Below are 20230 nucleotides of genomic sequence, written 5' to 3'. Positions count from 1 at the left end.
AATATATGAACTGACGAAGATACGGCTAGTTTGATACAAAGACAAGTGTCGGGAGGAAAAAGTGTACGAGTCCAGTTGGATTCGCTCGATCGGAAAAGGAAAGATCGATAACTTGCGATACCCGCGTCCGACCGACCTGCCAAGTGTGGCGTGTGTCGGGATCCAATGGACCCGGCTCAGTTAAGTATAACCGGCTGCGTCGCGAGATCACCCGAATGGGTGGTGAATGAAGCTTTGAAGCTTGGGAGAGCCATTAAGAGTCGAGCAACGCGCACGAAAGTCTGACTCTCTACGAGAACATCGTCACACGGTGGTGAAGAAACCAAAGTACCATGCTACAACGGAGTGCGGTGGCGAGGTGCGACTCCCTTCAGCGGGGGACGAGACCACTACAACTGGATCGCGGATCGGGGCCTGGACCTCTCGGATGGCTTGCGGATGCGACAAGTCTACTTGAAGACGTCCAATCGACAGAGCTGATAGCTCAACTTCCCAATCTGCATTGGTTGGAAGACACGTTAGCCAAACTGAATTGGAGTAGAGTACTCTCATCGGGTGGCCTGTAGGAGTAAAGACGTTACCATGGTATGATCCACGGGACCCCTCGAAGGCACAAATTCGTTCACATGATCGGCGAGAGATAACTGAAGAAGCAGTTCCAATTGAAGAGAATGCTTATCTCTGCAGTCGACCGCAGAGAAGCCTGTCATCCAGCCGCGGTTTGTACTGCAACAGATTCGTCAAGGGTAGGCAGAGTGAGAGCATCTCGCTGCCTTTTGACGCAACTCAACGGATGCGGCAGCGAGCAAAAGACGGTGTGAAACGTACCGCCAGTCAGGACAATGCAGCGTCTATGCTCACGAGAAGATAAAAGACCGGCGTCGACCAGCCGCTCATTGGTTCCATGAGGACGCGTGTCATCGACGGCGGTGAAGAATGTGACTCACCGACCTGAGCGGGGCCCTCCGACCGGGACACCTCGGCGGCAAGTTGGCAAGCGACAAGGAGAAGGCTTGCGTGGTCCAACCTGTGCGCGTCACGAGTGAGCATTTGTGAGATATCTAGATAGGTGATAGGACGGGACAGAGAATCTGCGAGTATCGCTGCAGTATCTCCGTGGTCCCGATGCTGCCCCGATTGCGGCCGCTCACAGCAGGGATCGTCGTGGGTGTGCATGACAGAACGTGCTGTTGTAGCCTGGATTCGGAGTGCGACTACTCACCGAGCGGTCGAGGCTGGGGATGTGAGGGCCACAGAACCTGATGTCCATGTCCAGTGTCAGTGCGGCTGAGTCGGCGACGAGGGGCCAGAGCCATGCGCTGCTTCACCTGTGTGAGGATGAGGCTCAGATGCCATAGGTAAGCCATGCGACTGCCAATTCCTCGCAGTGTCCTCTTCTAGATGCATCTAGGGCCCTCCGGCGGATGTCCACTCCATCTCCCGTGCTGCTGTTCTGAAAATCTGGCGTGAGCAGGACCTAGACCGCAGCAACTGAATGGAGTCCTGGGACTCTAGAGTCGCAGAAGCAGACGATCGACCATAGGAATCTCGATACTACTTGGCTTCTCCGCTGAGAACGAGCGTCCATGGGAGTTCCGAGTGCGCGTGTGGTGACGCCGTGGCATCGAAAAGCAAATACGAGGAGCATGCAACGGTCTGGATCCCGTAGGTTCGAAGCAATGAGCAAGCGGTGAATTAGGATGTGCGTCGCGCGCGCGAGGATCCGCTGGCATGCAGAGGCTAGAGTCACTTGAGGAGGAGGAGGTTGGCTGATCAACGAGAGTGGCAACCGCCACCGATTCACAACGTATTCAGCTTACTCAGCCTGCCTTTCTTGGTCATCATATTGAACACCAAGCTCAGCGCTTCCGGGCGACCACCGAGACGGCGCATTGCTTGTACTCATCACTGCTAGTTTCCATATTACCTACGGCCAGGAATTTAGACGTCTGCGCTGAACACCATGTCGTCAACACCACAAGTTACCGTGCCGTTCTTCAAGAAGAAGGGTCGCCCAACAACTACGCGCAAGCGGTCTGCCTCGCCTCCAGCGACCGCAATGACCGTGCCTGTACCGTCGTCCTCCAAGTCGGAAGTTGTACTCCCCTCGCGGAAAGCGACTGCAAACCTTCTCAGCGCCGGGACAAAGCGCACCGCATCACAACGGCAGGAGGACGAGTACAGCGACGACGCGCCCGAGAAGGAGGGCCCGACGTGAAATGGACGACCGCCGGCTCGCACATGAACGCCGCGCTGGAGATCATCCAGGGCGACGAAGCTGCGGAGATGCTTGCGAAGCGGCAGCGGAAAGAGGAGGGCGATGAGGAGGACGTGCCCGACGACGGGTTGTACAGAGGCCAGAAGGCGTACGCGAGCCACGTCAAGAAGAACAAGGAGGTTCCGAAAGCGATGCGCGTGGGCCCGCAGAGAGCGTCGGGGAGCACAATCCGCACGGTGACGATCGTCGACTACCAGCCGGATGTGTGCAAGGACTACAAAGGTTCGTCTGCCCTGTCTGTGAGTGGGTGCAGTGTCTAACGCTTCTTCGTGTAGAGACGGGCTACTGTGGCTACGGTGATACGTGCAAGTTTCTGCACGACCGCGGAACATGTGAGTGCTCAATTCTTAGGCCCGTGCACGCATAATTGACACTGCATCACAGATCTTGCCGGCTGGCAGCTCGATAAGCTAGCTGCTGACCCGAAACGACAGGTCGAGGACGTCTCGGACAGTGACTCGGACGACGAGGACATCCCCTTCGCGTGCCTCGTCTGCCGGAAGCCTTACACCGATCCGGTAGTGACGCGCTGCGGGCACTATTTCTGTTCGCCCTGCGCAATCAAACGCTTCGCGAAGACACCGAAATGCGCGGCGTGCGGTGCACCCACGGCCGGCATCTTTAACCGCGCCGACAAAGTCATCGAGAAAATGCGGAAGAAACGCGGGGACGATGAGGCCGAGGAAGGGGGCGACAGCAATACGGCCGACGTCGAAATCGAGGGGCTGCAGGGAAGCGACCAAGACGGCGGAGATGAAGAGGACAGTTAAGGCACCCCACTTGCTTAGCTCGACGTGGGCATTCCTCGCATGTACAGGGCATCACTAAGTACGTTTGCTCTATCCATAGACTCGTGCAATTGAGTTGTTTGTGAAATGCGGATGCAGGCAGGTTCTAGACGACTCAGATCAGAGCGTCCGAGATCCACGGCATCGCAAGCGGATCCTCCAGGCCACTTTGAGCTGATCTTCGTGACCAGCTTACGCCGTCCTCGTGCAAGATTTGGCAGCGGGAGGCGAGCAGGGCGCAAGTACTCAACGCAGTTGATGTCACTGGGGGACCGTTCAACTACTCCATGTGGAACGGCTTTTTCAAGCACGGAGTACCGACGTATGCCGCGGGACACCGAGGATGGAAGCTCGCAGTTTCCTCCTCAGGCTGTCTCAGCATACGTAACGGCTTTCTGCGCTACCTTGGATGTGACGTGTTGTTCGCGGGAACATGCTCTGTAGTCGGGACCGGCACTCTGTACTGCCCATCATGTGCTCTTACATGGCAGAGTGCTGAGGTAGCGGCAGATCACTCATTATGGTAAGCGTTGGACGTCTCTGATGTCCGTTTCACTCGCCTCATGGGAACGTCAACACTCTGCTTCAGCACTTTCACAGGCGTCGTCTTCTTGATCACCATCTGCTAGCTATCTAGTTACTCGATGGAATGCGACACTGAGACGCTACACGGAAGCGCCTGTACCCCAAAGGAAAGCTGCTTGCGGGCTATGGTGACTTCTCCGCGCGATGGCTGCAAGAGAAGGTTACTATGATGCAACTTGTATCCCGCTCAATTGACTATCCATACCGCACGCGCTCCCCACGTTCGCTTCCTCGGAAAACGTTCAGTCTGGTTGAACCATGGCGGTCAGTCCGACTGGCTGGCCGATAACTGGGAGACCTACAGGATTGGCTATATATCGCGATTTGCACGGACGTGCCGCGGCAGCACTGGCGCCCGTAGACAAGCCCGGAACAGAATCGTTCTAAGTAAGTATGCGCCCATCGAGTGCTAGGAAGCTGCGGGAGCGTTGTCGGTACGTGCACGGACTGCTCTCTTCTGGGCGAGCTCTCACCTTTCTGCTCGATGCTCGGGTTCGTCATCGTTCAGCGTGTCTGCTTTGGGCATACCGGTGATCAGCGCAGGCCATGGGGACCGGCGCCGATTCGAAGCGTTCTCTGCTATGTATCAACCGGCCATTGCGAATAAGAAGCCTGTCGTAGGGATTTCTCGCGGGCCACAGCTGTGCACGAAGTCTGTCAGAGCGGTATTTGTGATGGATCCGTGAGGCATGTGTGCTGTACGGGAACTGCACCGTCGGGCAAGTGAAGCCATGCCTTGGATGTCCTTACTAAATCCAACTGCCTTCCGCAGATATCTCCACTGTTCCCCGGGCCTGCTTCTTCAACTGAACCGCACGAACGCATGGCGTCTGCCGGTGGCACTGTCCATCGGCGATTCTATCGGGTCACGTACTCTCACCGTACTCATTTCGGACGACCAGCCGCAGCCATGGACGTGACATGATCGTCCATGCTTGATCCATGGGTGAGGGATGCTCAGCGGAGATTCCTATCATAGTCCGCCTCCATGTGTGTCGAGTCTCTGCGCGAAGTAATACATTCTTCAGACGACAGCGACGAGCGACGGGTCCGGCCAGGCTTGTTGACAAAGTGACACAACGTACAACTATCCTCGATGGGACTACATCTCGGCAACGAGCTACACGGAACGCTCTTTCAATGCACCGGTGCTTACTCTAATCGGCAATAGGATCAAAAGTGCCTCGTGAGGCTGAGATGATCTATTCGGTTGCGATGGAGTACAGTGGGGTCGGCCGCGGTGATACAGACGTGGAGTGAGTGTTCCAAGATACAAGACAGCTAATACACGTCGGGTTTACGCTAAAATAGGATATAGGCTACATGCTACGGGCAGATACCAACCGTCAAGTCGCCGGACATCCGGTTCACATGGGCATCTTGTCGCACCCATTGTCGAGATGCCGCTTCAGCGAATCGGCGCGACTGAACTCCTTCCGGCAGTATTGGCAGCTATGCGACGTCTGCAAATGCTGACTCTCGTAGTGCCGCTTGCGATCGTGCGGACGAGAGAATGTGCGGTCGCACTTGTCGCATGCGTACCTCTCGACGCCGGGGGAGGGGGAGGATTTCGGTGGAGTAAGCGCGGAGCGGGAGGGATGCTGCGTCTGGTAAGTCTGCATCGTCTGCGCAGGGGTGGGGATGTATCGAGTGTCGTGATGGGCAGCCTGGGCATGATGCGCCGAGCCATGGGGATATCCCGCCTGGGCGTTCGCTGTGGCGAAGTGAGGAGGATACGAGGCTCTGGCAGGTGGCACCATGCCTGCGTATGCGGCGTTCGCCTGCAATTGCGGCTGTTGCATCCCAGCGTGGTGGGCGTTCGTAAACGGAAGATTCCGCAACGCTTGTCCTGAAGCGCAAATAAGAATGAGGAACACCAAATGAATGGCTGCAACAAGCGAACATACCGCCATATTCGCCTCGAGGATCGCCAGGCTGGGCGGCTGACATGTGGCTGGTGGTCGCCGGCGGGTACGCCGCGTACTGCGAGGATGGATGGGCATAGGCGATGGGTTGCGGCAATGCGGAAGCTGGGTAGCCTGTCCCGTGGGGCTGCTGGTAATGTGCGGACATGTCGGTTGTGGAGGACAACGAGTGCCGGTGCTGGCCATCTTGGCCTCCGGGTTGCGAAGAGTTGTAGTAAGGGTTCATCGTAGGTGTACTCGGCGCGGTGGGTAGTCTATCTCGCTGTCGACATACGCTTGGACCTTTTATGAATACTCGCGGCGTCCATCATCGTCTTGCAGTGAAGACGATTTAATACGGGGCCTTCCCATGTTCGGTTCATAGCATACGTAGTATGTACCGGTGGTGTCATGCATCGAGATGTCCAGGATCAATCGAAGCGTTGAACACCGGGTTTCAAATCCTGACTGTTGTCAGTCTTCGATGGTAGTCCACTTGCCGTGCATATCGGCCAATGATGTATAACTATACTCGGCTCGGAGATCTGTCCAGTGGGGTTAGATCAAGAGTCTGCCAATTTTCTTCAGCTGAAACGGCTCGAGGAGACACTCCAACTGTACAAAGCACTGATCCTCCGATTCTTCGATCTTCGCGGGGCACAAGTTTGCTGCGTCAAGTGTTGCAACTTGGTTGTGACGTTCCGCGCGTGTCGGGAAGAAGGCATAGCGACGCCGAAAGCCACGGCTCACGGCTCGCACCGGGGCAGAGCAGCTGTCCTGTACCGATGCAATCTCTCTAAAAGCAGGTGAAGAATGAAGTCGTGGGACGCAGGGATCACATCGTTCGGTATTATCGCCGTTACGTAAGTGGGTTGTGAGTTACTCGCCGACTAAGGAGACGTCCGTTCCATGCATGGACCTGACGCAGCCCAAGAACCTCGAATTCGACCGCCGAGCGGGACCGCGGCCGGGCCCAATCGCCATTGGATTGTGCTCGTATGCTTCGACACTAGCCGGGCGCCATTGGTTTCACATAGGTGACAGGCACGTCCTGATGCACCGGTGAAATTCATCTGTGTCTGAAGAGGACGTTAAGGGGACGGGTGGTGATGGAACCTGAGTAAGTTTCCGATGGCCTGGCTTGCGACCGCGGCGCTTCTGCGCACGCAGCGTAACCTAACACTCACCACGGGCATTTGTTTAGAAAGGCTTAGAGCTGGCTTTGCTCCACTCCTAGTCCATGTAAGGATTGAAGGATAAGTTGTTGGAAGCATCTCCGTCGTCCGAGGCACACAGCCATCATCCTTGGGGAACTGTGTCACGATGTCCATGTGCATCGCGCGGTGCTAACGTGCTCCGGCCAACTCCTAAGCTAGCCTGGTCTGGCAAAAGACACTACAACCGAATACGTCGATGCTGCATGGGAGACACATTGAGCATAAGAGGGTGGCCAAGAGCTGCACGGCGAAATGCCGTGGCCCCGGACCAGCGTCTATACTCTATAGCTTGAGAAATCTGGCCGCCGTGTCTGCAAATGATCATCGAACCACGAGGATCGCCTGGCCACTGCTTCAGAGAGAAAAAATTATTGATAGTCGGCTAGCTATTTCGCAGTGCAAGGACACTTACCTCACCTTGACCATACGATACCAAGACGACACCGCGTCGGAGCCAAGGGATTTCCGCCGATTCCGAGGCCCCAATATGACAGATTTTCTTTGCTAACATGCACCGCAGTGAGAAGATTCAATTGACGCTGTGTGGCAGCAGCTAACAACAGAGCTTGGCACAGGAAGATCGAAAGTCAGACTGAATCCACACAGACAGGTGTATATACTTAGAAGGACTGAGCGTTGATATGTATGCAACCACGTCCTGACTTCCATTTGTGGAAAACGAAACAAGCAGACGCAAACACCACCTTCGCGAGCCGCTGCGCCGAGGCGCTTACCAGTCAAGAACGCTCGCACTGACATCCAGGTTCATGGCGCCTTTCGATCTCGACGCTTGTATCGAGCAACTACTACGGAAACAGCTGCTGCACGAAGCACTTCTGCGGGAAATATGCGAGAAGACGAAAGAGGTGCTCATGAGGGAGTCCAATGTGGTGCATGTTAGTGCACCTGTTACAGTGGTCGGCGACATCCATGGGTGAGTCACCGCGTCCCTGCAGTAAGCCAGGTCTAACTCATGCTCAAGTCAGTTCTATGACCTTATTGAAATCTTCCGCATAGGCGGGTTTGCACCTCACACGAACTACCTCTTCCTCGGTATGTTATGATTAGTCAAAACGCGTGCATTCCAAATTCATGCACCCACGAGGCGACTATGTCGATCGCGGACTCTTCAGCGTCGAGACAATATCCCTCCTCACGTGTCTCAAGCTACGATACCCCGACCGCGTCCAGTTGATTCGAGGAAATCACGAGTCGCGTGCCGTTACGCAAGTCAGTGAAGCTACAGTCGTGTGGAACCTACATTCATGGGCTCTTGCTAGACTTATGGCTTCTATACCGAATGCGTCCGCAAATATGGGACATCCCACGTATGGACGTACTTCACCGACATGTTTGACTTCCTCACGCTCTCGGTGGTCATTGATGATCGAATATTTTGCGTCCACGGCGGTCAGTATCATACGTAGTAAGGTTGCTTCACGCTTTAAGTTTGCGACCATGCAGGTTTGTCGCCGTCCATACATTCCATCGACCAAATAAAGGTCGTTGACAGATTCCGAGGTTAGTCCTTCTAAGTTGTCTATCCTTACCTACATCTCAACTTGTCCCAGAGATTCCCCATGAAGGCCCGATGGCGGACCTGGTATGGTCTGACCCGGACCCAGAGAAGGAGGACTTTGCAATATCTCCTCGGTATGCTCCATGCAGTAGAGTGTCCCCAGAAGACTGATTAAGTGTGCGGTTCCAGCGGTGCAGGCTATACCTTTGGCTCAGGAGTCGTTTACAAATTCCTCGAGACCAATAACATGTCGCACATCTTGCGCGCACACCAACTCTGCATGGAAGGTTACTCATCACTATTCGATAAACACCTCTCCACGGTATGGTCCGCGCCGAACTACTGCTATCGGTGCGGCAATTCGGCGAGCATATTGGAAGTAGGGCCGGGAGAAGCGATGTACTTCAATGTCTTCCACGCAGCGCCGGAGAATGAGCGGGACGGGCCCAGCCAACAAGCGGCTCAAAATGCAGGTGGCAAGGTGCGTCGTTCTGTTCGTTGAGGTGGCGTGGTGGTACTGACGGTGGCCTGCCCTTCCAGCTGCCTGAGTATTTCCTGTAAATTATGCTAGGATTCATACCCGGTCGTCGTGCAACAGTATTGTATCAACACGTCCATCTATACATAGAGCCACCGGCTGTGCTTGTATCGAATGCGCACGTTGTAATATCATCTGCCCATGTGTTTCACTGATGAGACGGCCGCTCCTTTGTCAGTCACTGATGTCTGTCTGCCCGTCGTAATCACGAAGGACGGCTTCATGTATGTCGTGCCGCGCATTGTTCTCTCTCCTTTGAGCTCACAAAAACACCTACAAGCTCGCACACCCAGACGACGGAAGTGGATCGACGGACATCAAATGTCGGACCGTCCTGGAGGTAGGATTGACACGCCACCGCCGCCCCCTCATCGGAATGGAATTTTAAACGCTTAGAAGCGAGATAGACAGTGCCTCCATGCTTCACTTCGCTGTCCAACATGCAGACAGGAGCTTGTACAGGCATTGGCGTGGTACTTGCCCGCCTTACGTGGCATAAACTCCTCGGAGACTCTGGCAGGGGCGCCGAGGGGGATCCAGGATGTCACCTATACATATTGGATGTCGCAGGCATCCTCGCGTTGATATCTAGCATTACGTCGTCTCTGACCGTGTACAGGCCGCAACTCGCAACTCAAAGTAGATGGCAGTCGGCCACTGATCGGTAAGAGTGTTTCCCTTGGTTGAGGTCTCTGAGCTATTTCTGTCGGAAGTGACTGCGCTGAGACCTTGCCCAGGCGATGCAGCCCAAGACGAATTCTTCTTCGCTCCATGAGGGTATATGAGCGGAGTGGTGCAGATTTCAACACTGAGATTTTATTCAACCGGCGGACGCCGAGGTAAAGAGAGGTACAGATTTCGCGGAACACGACTACGCATTCCCAGGATCGGGGCTTGGGTCTGTCAATCTGGTCGGACACTGGTGAATATATTGTCATGCGCAGACGATGAGTAATGTGTTCAAATGGTCATTGCACTAGGCAAATGAAATATCGTCGCGGATAATATTATTGATACAATGAGCAGACTGGTTCCATGGCTGTAAATGAATGCAGATCATGAAGCCATTCAGCTGTGATAAATTTGAGAAGGCCGACAGCTGACCCATACAGCCCGAAGCCTCGGTTTTCCCCGTGTCAGTGACTACTAGGTTCCACCACCGGCCGATGGGCTAACGTACGCCTGGGCCGGTCCCAAGTAACCCACGAAGCATCGTCGTCAAACTCGACGTCTGTGCACGCATACCAAAGGCGAATCGTGTCCTTCGTGATATACGAACGACGGCAACAAGCACGACGGCTGCTAGGGCCGCTACGAGGTGTGTGTGCCAGCGCGCCCAGAAGAGCCACGCTAGTGTGCGCAGCAGGTCTCGCTTTCGTCGGCGGCCGTGCCGCAGAGTCGGGATGGGGGTATCGTGAAGAACGGGGTATCCGTAGTAGGGGCTGTGCTGTGGGGCTGGGCGCGATGGGGGGACTCCCATCCTAGGAATTTCAGGATCTGCCGCCTCTGAGTCCGATAGGGTGTCTACGCTTTTGTCCGCAGGGCCGGCGTCGGCGTTAGCATCGAATTGAGGACCAATTCCATCCGCAGTCTCGAGGGAAGTCCGCAAAAGATCCTCCAGTTCAGAAGACGGAGGCAAGAGACCACCGAAATCTCCATACGAGAGGTGAGCTTCCAGTCGGCGTAAGGCAAGAAGAATTTACCAGATGGGAGACATTCTGGCGGCAAGTAGTCCAGGAGCTCTTCGCGGCTGGGGAAGAAGATACGTGAACGCGCTCTCGGGGGCAGGAGCCGTCTGATAAACATAGTCAGAAAAAGGGTGACACGATGCCGCTCATGAGAACACATGCTTCGCGAAGTTCCATGCTCCGGAGAAGGACCATGCGTAGTTGAGCACAAAGACTGCGTGATGCGATCCATCAGTCGGAAGGTAACCACATGTACGAGGCGCGCTACAGGTACTAGTGGCAGAGACACTCACCCGCCGCGATCATGCCAGGAAACGCGGGCAAAATTTGCTGCGCGAATTTTGAGATGACATCCATCCGTCCCTATGTCCAGGCGGTGAATTCAAACGCCTGGTTTCTGAAAGATTACATGGACGTACAGCGCTGGTGATTGACACGCCTTCCATGTCCAACAGGGCAATGTACTGCAGGACAGGTGGCTCCCTGACATCGCACTTGGAGTTGAGCTGATGGAGGCGCACGCGCAAGGATTCCATAGAGGTATTCAAAATAGACGGAAGCTCGGGTGACGAGAGTTGCAGCCCCTTTGGCCTTATGACGATGATTGGTCGACCGAAAGAATCAACTGAGCTGAGTGGGAGACAGCGTAGGAACTGCGCGACATCCGTTCGTGGCCGAGATATGGGGCTCAGGCGGCCGAGCATGATGCGCCGGATATCTTCAAGAGCCAACGATGCGACGAACTTGTGGCGCTATGATTCGAAGTCAGTTGGGGCGAAGTAGAACCGGGCAAGCAACTCTCTTACCTTCAAAACGCGAAATATAGAGGCTTCGACACGTCAGTAACCACACCTCAACCACAGTTCGTACTCACGGATGTCTGCTGCCCAGTCCACAAAATTTTGTCGACCGCGCTCATCGATTCCAAGCTCAGCGACCATGTCTGGTATGACATGGTCAAGCAGGAGATCGTGCAAATCCAATACGGTGTTGAGTTCTTTGCGATACAGCTCATCTAGCTTCTCCTTTTCGCAGCGCAAACCATCGTAGACCTTCATGTGTCTGGCCTATCCCGTTCAACTTCGTTGGAGTCGAGGTCAACTCGCTGCTGCCTGCAGCGACTTGGAGAGTTGAGTGGCACGTTGGAGGCATGTGATTCGGACGCGCCGAGCGCTCGTACGCGTCTGCTGCTGTCACGAGATACGCGTCGAGGCGAGTTGTTTTCCACTGGCTCGTCCTCCCAGTCCAACACTCTAAACACATTCACTGCTAGATCCTGCTCCCGTCCAGGCGATCTGAGCTCAGAGAAGATGTCTTCAGATGACCTGATTGCGTGGTTCAAGTCCAGAAATGGTACTGTCGACACATCGTCGATGGGATTTGCAGAATACCCTGCTTGCGGCCGCGGCGCCGTCGCTCTGAAGGACATACCTGTAAGTCGTACGCATCGCAGTACGAGTCAATTTACCTATGTGAAGTGATGCAGCAGGGGCATGTCCTGTTCACCATCCCGCGCGACGTTACACTGTCTACGCGTACATCCTCTCTCCCCTCCCTGTTCGGCATGGAGGCGTGGAAACGGCTCGGATTGGACAAGGGTTGGGCGGGTCTGATTCTTTGCATGATGTGGGAGGAAGCACAGGGAAGCGTATCAAGGTGGTCCGCGTATCTCTGTAAGTCGTGAGCGACGAACTGCATAACCATAAGTGATGCATTGATATATTCCCGCTAGCTTCCCTGCCTTCAGCGTTCGATACGCCCATGTTCTGGCCCGATGATGATATAAAAGAGCTCGCGGGGACTGCAGTGGTAGGTTCGTCTTCGATTACTCTCGTCACCCCCAGCGCGCTAACGCTCCAGTTCCCTGGCGTTCCACAGACAAGATAGGCAAGGAGGAAGCCGAGCGAGATTACGCGGAGAAAGTAATTCCTGCTATACAGGTGGTTACAGTTATTCACGATGCTTTTGCTTCGATTCTGACATTGCATGCTCAGGGTCGTCCCGAGCTATTCCCTGAGGGTGCCCGCCAGCTTCATTATTCGCTAGAACGATACCATATCATGGGAAGTCGCATTCTGTCTCGTAGCTTCCACGTCGAGCCATGGTCTGGTGACGAGGAGCACGATGAAGCGGCCGAGGATAGCGACCCAGAAGGTCAGGCCATGGACGTGGACCAACAAGAAGATACACAAGGCGAAACTGCGATCGGAGACACTGAGAGGCCGCCAGACGACACGTTAGAGGTTGACTCAGAAGACTCAGACGATGAGGGCGCTGAGGATTCCGCCGTCGTCGCAATGGTGCCCATGGCAGACATGCTCAATGCTCGTTATGAGTCGGAGAACGTAAGCATCGATGTTATCCTCGAATCGTGCAGCGCGTCCGCTGATGTTGCCTCTTAGGCCAAGCTGTTCCATGAGGCTAAGGATCTGCGCATGGTCACTACGAAGCCTATCAAAGCTGGGGAACAGATCGTAAGTACCACGTCGACTTCGTCTTTAGCGACTGAAGGTATCAATTCCATCTCAGTGGAATACATACGGAGACCTACCAAACTCGGATCTGCTTCGCCGATATGGTCATGTTGACCTTGTTCCGGTTCCGCAGCCCCTTGGTGGCCTTGGTAATCCTGCAGACGTAGTCGAAATCCGTGGCGACTTGGCAGTTGCGGCCGTTACGGATGGCCAATCTACATCTTTGGGCGAACGGGTCGACTGGTGGCTCGAAAACGCCGACGATGAGTTGAGTGTTTCACAGTCTATCGTTACCAAGAAGCTCACGATGTCCCCTGCGGCAGCACTTTTGTGATTGGGACAGATTGCGAGCTTCCAGAAGACCTCGTGTCTTTTGTGCGCCTCCTGCTGATGCCCCTTGACGAGTGGGGGAAGACGAGCGGGAAGGCAAAACTTCCGAAACCAAAAGTCGATCTCGGCGTGCTCACCGTTATTGAGAAGACGCTGGCAAGACGCATGCAGGATTATCCAAACAGTCTCGTGGTATGCCTTCATGTGCCTTGACCTTTTATGCTTGCTCATGAGCATCAGGAGGACGAGCAGCTCCTTGAGTCTGCGAATGACGGTCTCTCGCTTAATAGGAAGCACGCGATCATTGTTCGCATCGGCGAGCAGAGGATTCTACGAGGCACCCTGCACAAAGTGCGAGCGACAAAGGAGAGTATGAAGCCTGCGTCTTCGAACACGAAAGACAAAAAGCGGCCCCGGGAAGCGACAGACTCAAACCCGCATGGTAAAAGCAAGAAAAGTAGACGTTAGTCCATAACTGTCTTGTTTGTCGTCCTCAGTAGACAGGAGCGCGCGAGGTCGTGTCTAAGACGGGCGACCTCTGGTGCAGCCTGCGAATCCTCAAACATTCAGCCCTAGTACTCCAGTATGCGGTACGGATCTCATGTATTGTACACGATAGTTCTATCCCGGCTTGCTGATCCGCGTTGGATACGTTCGCGTTCAACCTGTCGAGACCAGATTAATGTCTATGCCGCTGGTGTACAACCACTAGTGTCTACAAACACCCGAGTCGACGGCCCCAACGAATTTGGTCTCGTACCCATCCGTGTGGACGCACCCCACCAGCGCTCCGACACGGTGCGTCCACACGGATGGGTACGAGACCAAACGAACTTGGCTCAGGTGCGATGCGTGCCGACGTCATTGAGTACTCGTTTCATTTACCCTGCTATTGCTGTCACAACCTTTCACTCGACTAGTAAGTTAACACACTTGTGGTGTTCAACACCGGAACCTCGTTCAACGACGTGTCATACCGTGCCGTAACGTCAACGAAGAAGCAAGTTCGCTTGGAGAAATGATAGTCTATAACATTATTACTCCAGTCCGGAATGATACTCAAGAAGCTCGGTGAATGACAGTTTGGTTCATGTCCGAGTCTCGAGAAGCCCATTAGTGCGTGCCCTCCATATGGCTCCATGTTTCTCTGGGATATTGAGGTGTACTCTCGAGATGTACACTGACAAGTGTCAGCACTGCATTCCTGAGTGTACTTACCTTCCAGCTCATTTAGTTGAGCAAACAACGGCGTAAAGATCGGCCATCGATGTCACGACGCAGTACGGTGCCATGGACCGTTCGAAGTGAGCAAGGAAGGTGCAACTAATAGCATGAATAATTGCGCCCGAGCGTCGCGGGTCGGCAGCACGATCCTGAGGTTGTCGGATATGTTGTCCTAACCATACGCCGCCGTCGCGGGACAGCTCGAATAATGTATCTACGGCACTGTCGATGGGTACATAAGTGCAACTCAGCGACGGACAAGGGGCGTCCATCAGCTACGATTCATGATATTGACCCCTGCAAAAGTGAGCGCCATGACCCCGGAAACCTGCCTACAACCAACCCACTTCTGAGCGCCCAAGTGCCGGCAACACTGAGTCGATGCTGAGTGACTTGCAGCAAGTTCCCTCCGTAGACACAGTACGACACTGACGAATACGTATTAATTCCAATCTATATACTAGGAGTTCAATATACAGCTTGTTGTAGTGTACTATCTACGAGAGAGAGAACAATAATTCACATATAAGTTGAACCAAATGTGATGCAAGTCCGAGACTTAGTACGACTCTACGAGTATAAGTAAGCTAGAGCTTAATGCGTTTGCTAGCACGACGTTCGACTGTAGCATCGCCAGGACGCTTGCTAGCGGTTGACATGCCGTCCTGCTGTGATTGTGCGTCGGCCTCTGCGTCAGGGATAGGATAGATACGTGTTGCACTTGGGGCGATCGCTGTAAGCTCTCGCGGATCAATGTCAATCGACGCGATGAAAGCTTTGCTGAGGCCTTTCGTGCGACGTGTTCCTGCTTCCCAGTTCCGTGGGTGTTTATCTTGAATATGATTGAATATGTTGTACTTCCAGAATGTTGGTTTCTTCTTCGTTGTGGGATCCGTTTCGCAAAGATCGCAATGCAGAGGGACATTGGTCGATGGCATGCGTGCCGAGTACTTCTTCGCAGGAGCCAGGTTGAATTTGTGTGCGTGTGGACAGTTTGATGCCGGCTGATATGACGAGCTCGTCTTCAAAAGGTCTATATTACACCCGGTTCGTCCGCAGAAACCGCACGGGTACACCGAATGAATCTGGAGATTGCTGATAGTCAGTCGAAGGCTCTTACTGAAGTGCTCAGCAGCCCGACTCACCTGTTCGCGCAAGTTTGCCTCTGGGACCTCAAGGATTGCACGCAATATGTGCTCGCCAACATGCGTTCGGCACATTTCAGGGGGGATAACACGGCCGCATTGATAACATTGGATGCGATTACCAGTTACGCCGCCTTCATTCTTCTCCGCGATCAAGCGCATGGCGCTGTCAACCAGAAATGGCGCATTTCCTGCCGTGTAGTCTCATTAGACCCTTGCTCTATTCCATCTTGGCATTATATTGATCACGTACCGTTGTTATCAAGATATGGGAAGCGCTTTGCGTCCGCAGGCCCGTATCTTGTGAGTCGGCTGACCAACGAGGCGGGATCGACTGACTTGAATAGGTTCGCAGTGAGCTCGTGAAGCGTTTTTTGATCGACAGAACATGTATGCAGTGCCCCACGGTCACTGAAGGCCTGGCGCTGTAGAGGGGGGAGTGACGCAATCGGCACAACAGCCATGTCAACAGGCTGAGAGAGAGAGCCAGGGACATGAACGGATAGGGAGTTGCGTGTTCCTTCATCTGTCTTCTGTGCGGTACGTGTTGCTGCTCCTGTATTCGCTGAGTGGAACCGAACAGAATCGCCAGTCCAAAGCCACCCGCAAGAAACCGCCATCGACGACCCGATGGGTGACCGTGAGTGGGACTGAGGCTCTGCCAATGAGCCGCCATCTCTGACGGCAATTCCCTGAGCGGGAGTAGTCTCAACAGGGCCCAAATCGTCACTTTCGGACTGCGGTATCATGGATAAGAGTTGTCCCGTCAACACGACAGCTGACGAGACATCCTCAAGGTCCGCCTCGCTGACTTGTGCGATACGACTCCCTTTCCTCTCGATACCCTTCACTTGCATGAAGCCAGCCGCCACGGAGTCAAGCGAACGGAATGGAGCTAGGACAGTGTCACCAACATTCACAACATCCTCTCCAGTCAGCTCCTCGTTCCGCATGGAGTATGCACGAAACACGCGTGGAAACCCTCGAACACGACGAAGGCGATCCACGGAGAGACGACCACCTGCTGGGTTGAAGAGGCCGCTCACAATAGATGACTTGTGGAGTTCCTTGGGGTTGTTTCCGTCCTCGCCAGGTACGCATAGCCAGTCTGAATCAGTTTCCTGCGACGTCTGGACATTGCCATTGGCATCCGGGCTTGATAGCAAGTCGCGCAGCTCCATGTTCACGAGGTCTGGGTCCACCGACTCAGACTCATGTTCAGCGGGCTCCATTCCCTGTGCATGGTTGGTGTCGACTGCTGGCCTGGCTTCAGAGCTAGCATCAACGGACCGATCAGGATCCGTCGAGACTCCCGGGTATGTGTCGCCTCGTGGCCGCATGAAATCGGTCTTGGGACATGATAGCTTGTCGGTGATGTTGACATGAACCCCTCGCGAGCGAAGAGCCTTGTCTGCGGCAATGAGGCCCGAGTGCCACACCGTCCCGAGATTAACGTTCCGCACCGTCATGTCGCCTGTGTAGAACCGCGGATTGACATGGTCCACACCTTCACGTCCTGTAAATGATCGCCGCCGCTGACCTCGGTTCCACTCTGGATGTCGATTGTAGATATCGACAATCTCAGCGGATATCGCAAGACGTTCGGCAAGCTGTGCCATATCGCAGTTCCTATCATGCGACTGCGTGTGCACCTCTGCGAATAGCTCTTCAAGCCTGTCGCTGCCGACTTGATACAGATAAAACGGTTGTGCGTCATCGAGAAGTTGCTGCCGTGCCACACAGACGTAGACCGCTTTGATCAGTGCCTGTATGTCACTGTAGAGTTGATTCGACAGGAATGCTGATCCGTGTTGCAGGTAGAGGGCGAAGGACATGTGCGCAAATTTTGACAGGTGGGTGAGTTGATCCGAAAGTGAGAGTAACGGGTCCATGAACGCGTCTAGGAGCGACTGCCACAGAGCTGCCTGAAGGCAGATAGCATGGTACGTGATTGTGTCTGTCGGTTTCAGGCCTGGAAGCTCTGATTCGGAGAGTTCAATGACAGCTCGCAAAAGCTTTATGGCGCGTGGTACATTTTGATGGTCTGCCGGATCTACCAGAATGTCGACGGATGTGTGGGTCTGATGGGGAAGCATCCGCAGGAAACGTGTGACAACCATACGGTTGATGATGACACTATTCAATACTGATCCGTCCATGCTCCGTACATGTGTCGCTGCCCCTGCAAGATACAAAATTACGAGGTGAACAGATGGTGCATATACAGCTCTCTTGGGTACGTACGTTTGATCAGATGCTTTGGGTCTGGAGCATGAACAACGTCACTCTTCCCGCAGCTTAGGTTGAGCCCTTTGAGATGGGATAGCTTCCGATACAGTGCACCAGAACGATCGAATTCGCGAACCATCAAGCGGTTGTAACACGCGCCCCGGAACGTCGAGGCACCATCGCATGAGAAGGTCCACATATTACCCCAGTCCTCAGCAGCGTGAGTGTCCCATTCATCTATGGACATGTCAATCATGTCACCGAATTCTTCAGCCTTCTCGGCTTTGCAAGATGCAGAGACCGCAATCGGGACAATATGGTAATTATCACCCCGGAACGGTGCCATGCCAAAGACAGTTGCATCTGACCCATAATGACACGTCGGTGAGTCGCCGTGCATCGCCTCCGCAACCTCGAGAACACAGCTAAAGTTTGACATCGACATATCGAGGCCACTGCAGTGCTCCCGACATGCGCCAACCATGCAGTCAATTGACTTCACCCATCGCATCCGGCGCTCGATAGCAATCCCGTCAGCGGACAAGGAGTAGCCGCATTTTGCTCTTGAGTGCGGCGCACCCGGTGGAAAGCGTGCATGAATGTTCCGGGTGAGCTCGGCGGGTCGCAGCTTTCCTGAGGATGGCTGAACGGGAGGTGTCTTGGCTAGGCGATGTAGCGATGACGAGGATGGTAAGCCAAGGTGCTTCTGAGCGGCGAACAATCCATTCCGCCCCGCATAATGTTCAATTAGCTTTGCAAGGTCGATATCGTCCTCGCTTTGACCTCGAGCGTGGTAGACGTGATCAAGAGCTTTGAAGAACCGTTCGACGATTTCCCGCGGGCCGCAGTTCTGCTTGAGAGCAATCCGAACAAGGTGATGTACGTTTTTGACGTCGTGTGTTGCGATAGCTTTGACTAAACGCTTCCAATCGTTCAACTTCTGGACAGTACGGTTTAGCTTCTTGATCCCGGCCTGCTCCTACAGTCATGCGAGTTGCTCGGTAAGTCCAGTGCAATTGAAGCATCCATATCTGCGAACTGACTCACCCTGGATCGGAGCTCGCTGATCTCTGTCGACTTAACATTCAATGCAGCCTCGGATTGCACCGAGTTTAGCCACGCGTACGGTGTGTGCGGTGTCCATGGCTGATTGGCCCTTTCAGCGAGCAAACGGAAGGCGCGGGACACCGGTACACGTAGACAGGGTGAGCAGGCTTCCTCGTCAACTAAAACCTCCTCTTCACAATCGTCGGACTGCATCCAGAGCTCTGTTCCGTTGTTCTTCAGTCCGCTGACGTGGAACCCAAGCTGTTCTCGGCGAATTTCCATGACTTGCCACGGGAATGTCTTCATCACCGGCCCCGCACTCCATTGCACGACGGTTCCTTCACAAGCTTTCGACATCGTCGCGCCGTCTGGATGGTCTGTATCTGTGTCGTAGTCATGGTCCCGCACTGACACTACAGCAGCAGGATTTGACTCCGGAGCGCGTGAGGGCTGGCATCGCGTCTCGTAGGGCATGGATGCGGGCGGTGGAGACGGTTCAGGGCGCTCTAGGTCTGATGCGATGATAGGATGAGGGAAATGTTCATTGCGTACGCTGTCCGCGAGCTCCTTTTCCTGTGCTGCTTGCTGTTTGCTCATCTCTTTCTTATGCCGCTTGCTCCGCAGATGCTGCTGCATGAAGTAATCTGTGTTGTCCGTGACCTGTACAGACAGACCACAAGTCTCGCAAGTTGTGTTGTAGTAGCCGCGGCGAGAGGGTGGGTCATTATGTGCTGTATGCTCGAAGTCGTCATGTTCATATGCTTGCAGGGATGTCATTTATGTAAGTCTGATGAATCCAATGATATACTCACCTTGCGAAATGTCGAGAGCAGGAAGCGGCGAGCCCAGAGCACCACTGGACTCGCATTCGACACCATTCATCTCTGCTGAATCTGTATCCTCATCCGACCCATCCTCCGAATCCCACCTCAAACCAACTCCTCGTGCGAGTCTCCTAATGCGTTCTTCATGGCTTTCAGGCGTTGAGGGTGGATACAAGTCCTCAGATGGGTAATCATGGAGCATGAGGTACTATTCTGCAATGTTGAGCTGTGTGGTTCGCGCAAGCGCGGTTCGTGTAGTCGCGTCGACGCGTCTTACGCATAGCGATGACATACGCGTTTATTACATACGCATATGTATTTCCATATACGGCCAGACTGCCCACAACTCGACATTCAGAACTATGTATACTCTGACTACCTCCTCAGTAGTCTTATAGGACTCCCACAATCCCATTACACAACCTTTCGTAGAGGAGAAC

General features: G+C 54.1%; 1 protein-coding gene across 1 annotated transcript; it reads right to left on the bottom strand.

The window, feature by feature from the left end:
- Positions 1–15132: 15132 nt before the first annotated feature.
- On the bottom strand, positions 15133–19992 carry B0H18DRAFT_1176982 (uncharacterized protein; the record flags this gene model as incomplete). The annotated part of the gene is made up of 6 exons (XM_048035937.1): positions 15133–15630; positions 15691–15881; positions 15944–17872; positions 17935–18898; positions 18967–19727; positions 19779–19992. The coding sequence occupies 6 exons, from the start codon at positions 19990–19992 to the stop codon at positions 15133–15135; spliced, it is 4557 nt and encodes a 1518-aa protein (XP_047884652.1).
- Between the last annotated feature and the right edge of the window lie 238 nt (positions 19993–20230).

The sequence above is a fragment of the Fomitopsis serialis genome (genome assembly GCF_022376445.1).
Source record: "Fomitopsis serialis strain Sig1Antser10 chromosome Unknown B0H18scaffold_426, whole genome shotgun sequence".
NCBI lineage: Eukaryota > Fungi > Basidiomycota > Agaricomycetes > Polyporales > Fomitopsidaceae > Fomitopsis > Fomitopsis serialis.
This window is presented reverse-complemented; position numbering and strand designations above follow the sequence as displayed.